Source organism: Nicotiana tabacum, chromosome 7, assembly GCF_000715075.1.
Source record: "Nicotiana tabacum cultivar K326 chromosome 7, ASM71507v2, whole genome shotgun sequence".
NCBI classification, from domain to species: Eukaryota; Viridiplantae; Streptophyta; class Magnoliopsida; order Solanales; family Solanaceae; genus Nicotiana; species Nicotiana tabacum.
Window position 1 is genome coordinate 179,363,140 of NC_134086.1, and position 10,906 is coordinate 179,374,045.

At 36.1% G+C, this 10,906-nt stretch overlaps 1 protein-coding gene across 8 annotated transcripts; it reads left to right on the forward strand.

Moving 5' to 3' along the window:
• The first annotated feature begins 923 nt into the window (after positions 1 to 923).
• LOC107801659 (alanine--tRNA ligase, chloroplastic/mitochondrial) lies at positions 924 to 9,821 on the forward strand. 8 transcript variants are annotated; one of them, XM_016625023.2, is made up of 13 exons: positions 924 to 1,314; positions 2,616 to 2,732; positions 2,831 to 3,033; positions 4,123 to 4,301; positions 4,783 to 4,861; positions 5,506 to 5,640; positions 5,802 to 5,951; positions 6,137 to 6,247; positions 6,355 to 7,272; positions 7,486 to 7,758; positions 8,012 to 8,221; positions 8,608 to 8,765; positions 9,116 to 9,821. In XM_016625023.2, the coding sequence occupies exons 1-13, from the start codon at positions 1,200 to 1,202 to the stop codon at positions 9,441 to 9,443; spliced, it is 2,976 nt and encodes a 991-aa protein (XP_016480509.1). In that variant the 5' UTR covers positions 924 to 1,199; the 3' UTR covers positions 9,444 to 9,821. The 8 variants fall into 8 exon arrangements, with proteins under 8 accessions (XP_016480509.1, XP_075074332.1, XP_075074335.1 ...); XM_075218231.1 differs by having other exon boundaries at positions 1,100 to 1,314; positions 2,811 to 3,033; XM_075218234.1 differs by having other exon boundaries at positions 1,100 to 1,314; positions 4,770 to 4,861.
• Positions 9,822 to 10,906: the final 1,085 nt, after the last annotated feature.

The following is a 10,906-nucleotide window of genomic DNA, read 5'->3' on the forward strand; positions in this document are numbered from 1 at the left end:
ATGATTTTATATATTTAACTTATATTAAAAGAATTAAGTACATTTAAGTTTTATTTTCATATTTTACTTAAATAAAATGAAAAAATTTAATTATTTCCTGTAATGACAAATTTTTGAGATTACTTATTTACTTATAATATTAACTATTAGGTAAATCTATTCATGTCCTTATTCGTAATTTGATACTAAAAAGCACTTTCTGAAAAGCTTGGCCAAACACAAATAACTTCTCCAAAAGTATTTTTTTTCAAAAGCACTTTTGAAAAAAAATATTTCTCAAAATAAGCTGATTTCTCCAGCTTGGCCAAACAGGCTATAAGACACATAAATTAAAACAAAGGAAGCCAAATTTTAACCGCGGGAGCAATTGTATATTAAAAAAATTTCGAAAATGATATATATCTGGTAAGTTGAATATGCTCTTAATTTATGACCCTTATGTATCTAAGTGGGCATTTGGACATAAGAATTGTAAAATTCAAAAAAAAAAAAACATTTTCAAGTAAAAATGTATTTGAAAATTAGAGGTGTGTTTGGGCATAAATATAATTTTGGGTTGTTTTTGAAGTTTTGTAAGTGATCTGAGTGAAAATTTTAAAAAATAGCTTTTTAGAGTTTTTCAAATTTCCGAAAAATTTTAAAATTCATATTCAAATGAAAATTAAAAATTTATGGTCATACACTGATTTGGAAAATAAGTGAAATTTTTTTCGAAAAAAAGTGAATAATTTCTTATATCCAAACGGGCTTTAAATCTAAATATTAATATCTCCAACTCAGAAAATTGGGAGTAGTGTATATGGGCTTTAACCGGGCCCAAATCATGTGTCTGACCCAGGGGAGACAAGAGGGGTTGCTCTGATGCTAAGCAACCCCACTTCCAATCGAGAGGTTGTGAGTTCGAGTGTCCCCAAGAGCAAAATGAAAAGTTCTTGGAAGGAAGGATGCTGGGGGTGTATTTGGAAACAGTCTCTCTACCCTAGGATATGGTAAGGTCTGCGTACCCACTAAGTGAGATTATACTGGGTTGTTGTTGACTAGGGGAGCTCTAAATTGGGAATCAGAGAGGATAATTAAAGAGAATATGTGGATGAGTCATATGCCACACCCACAAAGGCTTATCTCTGTCTCTGTGGGTGCACCAACGTACTTAACTGCCAACTTGAAACGAAGCCCACACTTTAGGCGTAGAAGACTCCATGTCCAACCTCAACTTTCCTTATTCCTTAAAAACTAGCAGCCATGGCAGGGACTTTCTACTTGAATTTCCCACTTCAGGGTTCCAGTCAAAACCTTATCTTCCCTTTTCAAGAGGTAATCTTTCTTCTAATTAACTTATTAATTACTCCCTCCGTGTTAATTTACGTGAACCTATTTGCTTGGGCACGAATATTAAGAAAAAATGAAACTTTTGGAATTTGTGGTCCTAAACAAGTCAAAAAAAGATTCAAAATATTTGTGTGGTTAAATTGTTACCAAACTTAGAAAGGGTTCATTCTTTTTAGAACGTACCAAAAAGTAAATAGGTTCATGTAAATTAAAACAGAGGGAGTAGTATCTTGATATAGCGTGTGAAAATATGCTACTGAGAATGGGGAACTATTTCGATTTTTTTCTTAAATGGTGGTATTCGGGCCAGCTTGCCCCCACCTGATTTTTCGCCGAAGCTTAGGCATTGGAAGAAATCACTTGTTGGTTTTTGTCTGTGCTGGTATTTTATTAGAGCTCTAGTCTCCAAGGTTTGCACCTGCTTCATTAACCGTTGGGTTACACCCTTGAGTGCTGAGCTATTTCCGGTTTTGTTGTCACCTTCCGTTGACATTATCCGGAATAGTAAGCTGGGGGCGAATGTATCATTAACGCTATGGGTTAATCGAACCCATAACTTTTGACACGGAGCATAAATTTATGTATAAAATCAACTAAAATCACAACAAATAATATATATGAACTCATAGCTTTAAAGGTTGAAACCATAAAGTTTAAATTATGAATCCACCTCTGATAGTAAAACACATGCACTTTGTTCCATCAATTTATCTCCCAATGAATAGTATGTTTCCAAATTAGGAACATAAATTTTGTAGTCTAATCGATTAGGCTTAATGTGCCAGTTCTTTTGAGTATTATATTTGGAAATACCTCTTGATACCTTATTGACATTGTTTTGGACAAAACTAGTACATCAGGATTTTGGTATCTAAGTTTCTAAAATCAAAACAATCAGGTGAATAAAACTGCAGATTTGGTCTTAGTTTGATTGGAGGTGGTTTGAAAATTCTTAATCCGTCCATATTGATTAATTTAACTCATGACTTTATCTTTTCGAAATTGAAAAACCTTGTTTTCCAGTCTTTTCCTTAAAAAAAATTTGGTTGTGTGTGCCAGGAATTTGAATTTGAGACCCATATATGTAGGTTGCTCAAATTGCTTGGAAATTGTTTTGAACTCACATAAATTTTATCGGCTATGTAGCTCAACTTGAAATGTTTCGGAATTTTTTTTTGAAAGATTTTCCCAAACAGATTGTTCAGCCAACCACAATTGGAAAATATGAAAGATTTTGTTTTTCTAAGTTCTAACTATTAAACCACCAAGCTGACAATTGATTGCAGGTTATCGGTATTCTTCAGGTTTGATTGTTAGGACTCAAACCTTAGTTTATGCAAGTAGTTTATCCCATGGACGTGCTCATATAAAGGGACCAAGAGTAGTACAGTTTGTCGCAAAAGGTATATCCATTCTTTGTTTATAATAGGACCTTCTTTCTCTTGTCAGCTTTCATTTTGGGAAGTATATAAATTTTATAGGACCTCATTTTCACCTTCAGCGCAACCTGTGGCTGAGGAACTTGTAGAGGAAAAATTAAGGGATCCCCAAACAAGCGGTGACTCTATACGTCAGCGCTTCCTTGACTTTTATGCTGCCCGAGGTCACAAGGTTCTTCCAAGTGCTTCTCTTGTCCCGGATGATCCGACAGTTCTACTGACAATTGCAGGAATGCTTCAGTTCAAGCCTATATTCCTTGGAAAGGTTCTACATGGGATTCCCCAACTTTAAAGTCTTCGTTTACTTCTAGTAACATCTGATTGGTGAAAAGTCATTGGTTTGAAAATTAAATGTACTTTATCAGCATTGAAGAAATCAAATTCTCCATATGTTGGACAAAACTTTCTAGGACATCGAGCAAATATGTCTATGACAGACATATGCTTGTGTTTAGAGTTCTTTTTTACCATTGCTTGATCATCGAAATTGCAAATCGCAAGCATTCTAGTTCTTTTTGTTTATGTTTTTTTTTTCCGGAAGCATTCTAGTTCTTTTTCCCTATGTTGCTCGGACTTTCCGAAATTGTCGATAGGTGCGTGCCGGATCCTCCAAAACTAGTGCATTTTTGGAGTAGTAGTGCAGTTTTGGAGTATCCGACATGGATGCTGCAGCTGTTTTGGAGAGCCCGCGCAACATAGCTTTTTCCACTCACAAATCTTCAAAAAAATGACAGCCGTCCAGCCAAAGTTTCAAACCTTCTTCTACAAGAAGTATTGCAATTTTTCTTTTTTTTTGGCAAAAGTTGTCAAATAGCTATTTAAGTCAGAAGGCACTTTTGAAAGCTAAAAGACATAATCTAATAATAAAATGCATGGAATCACTTTCTGAGCATGACATGGGCTGGATCTGAACAGTAAATTGACATCCATATCTTGATTATTCTTGTTTATATTTGCAAGTGTCTTGTTTCGCTTGAAATGCTTTAAACAGAAGAAACCTTCTATTCCATCCATTTCAAATTGAGTCCCGTGTTTGATTTTATGAGGTCAGACTGAACTTTTTGTTGGTATTAATTATATTATCTTTTTGTCTTTTGAAAAGTAAATGAGAGGAATAATATTCTACATGAAAATATGAATTTTCAAGAAAAATCTATATGAAAATATAGCATTTTGTACCTCTATTATTATCTCACCTGGGAAACATAAAAAAATAGGTTTCTTACAAACTAAAAGATCCGCCAAAATTATGTGATTCTCTTTCCTTGTTTTACTGTTGGTGCTGATATCAAGCTGATGGAATTGTGTGAATACCTCTATTCGACATAAAGAAATTCTGGTTTACTTTATTCAGGTACCGAGGGAAGTGCCTAGCGCAGCTACTTCTCAGAAATGCATCCGGACAAATGATATTGAGAATGTGGGTCGAACATCCCGACATCAGACATTCTTTGAGATGCTTGGAAATTTTAGTTTTGGAGATTATTTTAAAAAAGAAGCTATTAAGTGGGCATGGGAGCTCTCCACCTCAGAGTAAGATAAGTTGTGTTTATGCAGTCTCATTAATCAACTACTTTGTATGCTATTTGATAGAAGTATGATGATACATGTTCCCAAGGAGGAAACTATTGTGGCAGCATAATTTCTGTTTATATAGACCCCTTCTCAAAAATGAGAAGATTAGAATGCCTTAAATGGAGACAAAAGCATCTAAAAAAGTTATTATATAATGGTTTCAGGCATATAATTAAGGACACAAATGAACTTGGCTATTTGTTAACAATTTTGTTGGTTCAAATAGAAACCCTTTAACAACCAGTTGAAAAGTGTCATTATCCTATGGTTAATACTATTTTTAGAGACAAATTTTCAATCATATTTTTCAATCTTCTTGCTGGTGCATCTGATAAAATACCAAACATTTGCATCCATATATGCAAACATATGCATAGTTTTTCCAACTTTTGTTCTTTGCATTGAAAGGAACTGACTGTCAAATAGTCTTTGCTTGCAGATATGGACTCCCAGCTGATAAATTATGGATTAGTGTTTACCAAGATGATGATGAAACTTTTGCACTATGGCATGATGAGGTACATCACTTAAAGATTTGTCTGATGCATTATATCTTTAGTGTAGTGGTAACATCAATCCTCATGCAATTAACTAGATTTGCATGGTAAAGATCGGGTAAATAAATGATGGAGGACGACCTTTCATTTAGACTGAACAGAGGTGTACTGTGGTCATTCAAAGATGCCTAAAGAACTTCATTGCTTTCGAGTGAAGAGAAGTGTATCAGACAAACAATACTGTATTTAGGGTCCTGAAATATGCATGATGTGTTCATATTGTGAACTACCAATGTATCCTCAAGCTTAGATGAATTTCAAGGCTGAACACCGTGCTTTCTCCATGATGGCTTAGGTTCCACGGGGATAACTCAATTAATGACTTAGAAGAACACATTTTTTAATAATTTAGAAGAACACGTTTATTGTTCAACTACCTTCTTAACTCAAAGGAACCTCTTCTCTGTTGGATTCCTGTGTGCTGCCAAATACGAGAAGTCTATGCAACCAAGTTTTAACGATAACTGCATTTATTTCGACAATTGATCTTGAATGGGATATCTTTGATGCTATCTTGGTCTTACCTTCAGTTGTTTACAGGTAGTACTCTACTATGGGAACCCAGGCAGAGGTGCTAACACAGTTATCCTTGTTTCATGCTGCAGATAGGTGTTCCTAAAGAGCGAATAATAAGACTCGGAGAAGATGACAACTTCTGGACAAGTGGAGCTACTGGTCCGTGTGGTCCATGCTCTGAAATTTATTACGATTTTCATCCCGGGAGGGGCACTTCCAATGTTGTAAGTATTAGACATTTAACATGCCTTTTTCCCTTTTTATTTTCAGTTTATCACTTGGTCATTGCTCAGGTGAGGTGGTCTCATAGTTTCATACATTCTTTCTGTTTTGCTTTTTATTTGCTCCTCTTCGTTTTATCTAATACTGTGGTCTAAAATATCAGGATCTTGGAGATGATACAAGATTTATAGAGTTCTACAACCTTGTTTTTATGCAATACAATAAGAAGGATGATGGTTCACTTGAGCCTTTAAAGCAAAAGAATATAGATACTGGACTTGGTTTAGAGCGTATGGCCAGGATTCTGCAGAAGGTAATTGTGAGACAACAACATATCTGAGTCAGTGTAGGAATAAATTAGGTATCGGATCTCTCTTTTTTTTTGCCTCTGGATTTGGTGGCAAAAAAAACCTCCCAGTTTAGGATTTATGATACTTTCGATTCATACATTGTGATTGTTCAACATCGTTTACTTAGAGATTCTCTTCATTTTCACAGGTCCCCAACAATTACGAAACCGACTTAATATTTCCCATCATAGAGAAGGCTGCAGAATTGGCAAATGTCTCATATGCTCTTGCAGATGATTCTACAAAAACAAAGCTTAAGGTGCGTTACAACTGAAAGATTGTGAGATATATTTATATTGGTCGTTTTGTTTGTGAACTGATTTACCTTCTAATGTGTTGAAAGCCTTCTAATTCTGATAAATCCAGATAATTGGAGATCATATGCGTGCAGTTGTTTATCTGATATCTGATGGTGTCAACCCATCAAATATTGGGAGGGGGTATGTGGTACGTCGCCTCATTAGAAGGGTTGTTCGAACAGGCAGGTTACTTGGTGTAAAGGGAGATGGGATGGGTGATCTTCAAGGAGCATTTTTGCCGATACTTGCTAAAAAGGTGATTCAACTAAGCACCAATATAGATGCTGATGTGAAAACCAGAGCATCCCGCATACTTGAGGAATTGAAAAGAGAGGAGCTTCGTTTTGTTTTGACTCTAGAAAGGGGAGAAAAACTTCTTGACCAGATGCTGGCAGATGCATTATTAAATGCCCAGGGAACTGAGACTGCACCTTGTCTGTCGGGGAAGGATGCATTCGTATTGTATGACACCTATGGATTTCCAGTGGAGATAACAAACGAAGTTGCTGAAGAACGTGGAATCAGTATAGATATGAATAGCTTTGACATAGAAATGGAGAAGCAAAGACAGCTATCTCAGGCTGCACATGATACTGTTAAACTAGGAGTTGAAAATGGTGCAAACCTTGCTGAAGATATTCCTGATACTGAGTTTCTTGGCTACAATACTCTCCGTTCCAAGGCAGTGGTTGAGGGTTTGTTGGTAAATGGTAGTCCTGTAGCACAAGTCTCCAAAGGAAGTGAAGTGGAAATTTTGCTGAACAGGACTCCATTTTATGCTGAGTCAGGAGGCCAAATTGGGGATAACGGTTTTTTATATATGATGGAGGCTGAAAATGAACAGCCAGCCATTGTAGAGATAAAAGACGTCCAAAAATCTATGGGTAATATATTCGTTCACAAAGGGACAATTACAGAAGGTATGATAGAGGTCGGCCGAGAAGTAGAAGCGGCTGTTGATCCAAACTTGAGGCAACGGGCTAAGGTATTATGTTGTATATTCTAGAAAATGAATGGATATGCATCATTTTCAGGAAAGAAAAAATGATTGATGTAAGATTCTGTAGTAGCTGGGCTTCCTGAATCATCTGTTTAGCCTTCCCATTGCATTTCAATATTTGCTGATTTAAACATTTGTCTCCAGAATTTTTTTGGTCTAATCGAAGTTTATCAACTCCAATTTTGTGCTTCGTTTCAGGTTCACCATACAGCTACTCATTTACTTCAATCAGCACTCAAAAGAGTAATTGGTCAGGAAACATCTCAAGCAGGATCGTTGGTTGCTTTTGATCGTCTTAGATTTGACTTCAACTTCCATCGGCCTCTTCAAGACAAGGAACTTGTTGAAATTGAAGGTTTGATCAACCAATGGATTGGCGATGCCGCGATTCTGGAAACGAAAGTCATGTCTCTGACTGATGCAAAAAGAGATGGGGCAATCGCAATGTTTGGAGAAAAATATGGAGAACAGGTGCTTATGCTTATCAATTTTACTTTAAGAATGCGATGATTATAGAGCAGGGGAGATTTTTCTGGCTGCTACCTTATTGTTACTTTAAAGCTCATTCGAGTGACTAACAGCCCTTCTCTTTTTTGAGTATTTGAAACATAGAGATTAAACTGTACATCTGTCCATTTCGAGGATTAAGTCTGACAATGAGATTTTACCATGTATTAAAGTTCAAATTGTTTGATTTGGTCTTCCCTAATGAAAACCTATATAGGTACGTGTAGTCGAGGTTCCTGGCGTATCAATGGAATTATGTGGTGGCACCCATGTAAGCAATACTGCTGAGATACGTGGATTCAAAATCATATCTGAACAGGGCATTGCATCAGGAGTTAGGCGAATTGAAGCTGTAGCTGGAGATGCTTTCATTGAATATGTCCTTACGAGAGATAACTACATGAAGCAGCTATGCTCCACTCTCAAAGTAAGGTTTTATGGACACCTTTTCAGTGGAAATTTTCAACATTTTTGTTGTTCAACATGTTATTGGACAATATTAGAAAAAAATTGTGTGGGGAGATTATTTATTTGATAATATTTTTTTTGTAACTTCTGTATTTTGTAAATTATTATTATATTATGATTCTGAAACAGTATTTTAAGTTGATTTTTGAAACCAAACACTTTTTTTCATCAAGTTGGTTTCGGTTTTTGAAAAGAGGTTTTGAAATTTTGCTAAACCAATTGGCAATTTTAAAAATTTCCTGAACAGGTCACTGATTGTACATCTAAATGCTCGAACAGCAGCATAAACTCTCTTTTACTTTTTATTAATTCTATGGTACTGAAGTGAAATCATACTTTTTGAAGGTAAAAGCTGAAGAAGTAACTGGCAGGGTAGGCGGACTTTTGGAAGAACTACGATTGACAAGAAATGAAGTTTCGGCTGCTCGGGCAAAAGCAGCAATCTATAAGGCATCAACACTTTCTAGCAGAGCATCTACCATTGGAACTTCAAAAAATATTAGGTATATTCATTGTCCTTGTAAAGAAAATCTCAGTATACAATTTTTCCAATTAAACTACCTGTTATATTGGCTTCTTTTATTCCTTTGTATATCTTGAAAGTGGTAGTCTGTAGAGTAATATCTCAAACAAAGGACGCATAACAAAGTCTGCGATTCTATCCAGTGAATCAGCACATATATACACATGGAACTAATTTTTCTGAGTCAGTAATATGGTCCTACTCCTTGCATTGCAAAAGAAGTAGATGAAGTGTACACTGCTGCTTAATGTTTTTGTTTATGTGCTTAAAAGTCGTGAATAAGTTACAACACTTTGATACATCTAACTTGTTACCATTATTGTTTTCTAGGCTCCTAGTTGAGTCCATGGATGATGTCGATGCTGATTCACTCAAGAGTGCGGCAGAATATCTTGTAGATTTGTTGAAAGATCCGGCAGCTGTGGTTCTAGGATCATGCCCAGGAGATGGAAAAGTTAGCCTTGTCGTTGCATTAACCCCTGGAGTTGTTGATCTTGGAATTAAAGCTGGTGACATTATAAAGCCTCTAGCTAAATCATGTGGTGGTGGAGGGGGTGGTCGACCTAATTTTGCTCAGGCAGGTGGGAGGAAACCAGAGAACTTGTTAGGTGCACTTGAAGAAGCTCGAGAACAGCTTAAAAAGCTGCTTGAAAAGTGATATCTGATGGTAGCAGCATGAGTTTTCAGTTGCTGAAGCATAAGTGGAAGTCATTATGTATCGATCTTTGGAGTGAGTACCTCTCGCCACTTGCAAAAGAATATGGATGCAAGTGCATATGCTTCCATCACAACATTACACAGGCATCTAGTTCAAGACTCTCTATCTTTCCTTTCTTTCATTTGTTCTTAGTCTTTTTTTAAAAAAATTCTGTGGATAGAGTATTAGCTGCTCTAGGTAGGAAAGAAGAGGAGGGTGGGAGTGTTGTAAATGCGTTCTTATACAGCATCAAGTGAAACATCATGTTACCTTGTTACAAATGAATTTAGGAAACATGATGCAACTATCATTTATACTAATGAATTGAATTCGTCTCTACCTTGGAAGTCCATTGCTACTCAAATCTGCGCAAGTGTAAAAGATGTTTCTACGTAAAACTATCAGCAATAGTTGCGTAACTCAGCATATGCTTTAGGGGTTCGATTGAACCTAGTATTTTTGACACGAAATATATATAAATTCATAATTTCTAAAGTAGAGTTAGCTCAATCAAGTTTAAATCTTGGACTTGCCTTTGATGTGTTGTGATACTAAGCATCAAAATGACTCAGCATCTGAAGAGCTTGAGTTCCATATTCCTCCAATTTAACACAGTATCTCCTAAAAAATCAGATTTGATTCGTTTGCCGATCCATCATGATTTCCTAGAGAATATATTACAGTGTTTCATATTCGTAATTAGTTGATACAACTAAATGGTGGTGGGCTGGTGGCACTAGCCGTTGAAGCTCGACAGCAAAGAGAGCCCTCTGTGCCAGTTTGTGTAGTTCATTAAAGAGACATACCTGCAACTAGTAACTGTTTTTTCCTGAGAACCAGCTAAACTGAATCTTGGATGCTGGAATAAATCCTAGTTTTATTTCCAGAGCCATGTGACAATATTAGATTGAATATGTTTTATGTATATATGTATTTGACTTCCGGTGGCTTCTTTAATGGATTTTGTGTATATACATGGCCCTTAATTGGTCAACCCCTGGCTTCTTGAACTCTGGTAATTTTCTGATTTTTTTTTCTGTTATTAAGGTAAAAAGTCAAAAAGTTACTTAAAACAAGAGGCTTTGGTATAAGAAGATGACGCCATTCGTCAAGGTAGGCTGCTTGATCGAATGAGGACGGTGAAATATATGTTGCTGTTATGCGCACAAAGAATAAGAATGTTTGGGACGCTGAAATTGCTCTTGGTTTGGTGTTTGAACTAGAAAACATTTTGGTATTGTTGTGTTCTACGCACAGGCGGATCTAGGTTTTTTTACTACATAAGTGCACTATTAAAAAGACAGAAAAAAATGTACTAAGTGAAAAATAATTACCCAATTTCTCTTGATAAATAACTCAACCTTCAAACAAGTCTGCCTTTGAGAGCCTTTCCGTTGGTTCCCTTCGTCGGCGTCATTGAACCT

Excerpts from the sequence above, each read along its gene's own strand:
- LOC107801659 (XM_016625023.2), top strand. The coding sequence starts at position 1,200 with ATGTCCAACCTCAACTTTCCTTATTCCTTAAAAACTAGCAGCCATGGC. Across the intron at positions 4,302-4,782 it reads TGGGAGCTCTCCACCTCAGA|ATATGGACTCCCAGCTGATA; the intron begins GTAAGATAAGTT and ends CTTTGCTTGCAG. Across the intron at positions 7,273-7,485 it reads ACTTGAGGCAACGGGCTAAG|GTTCACCATACAGCTACTCA; the intron begins GTATTATGTTGT and ends GCTTCGTTTCAG.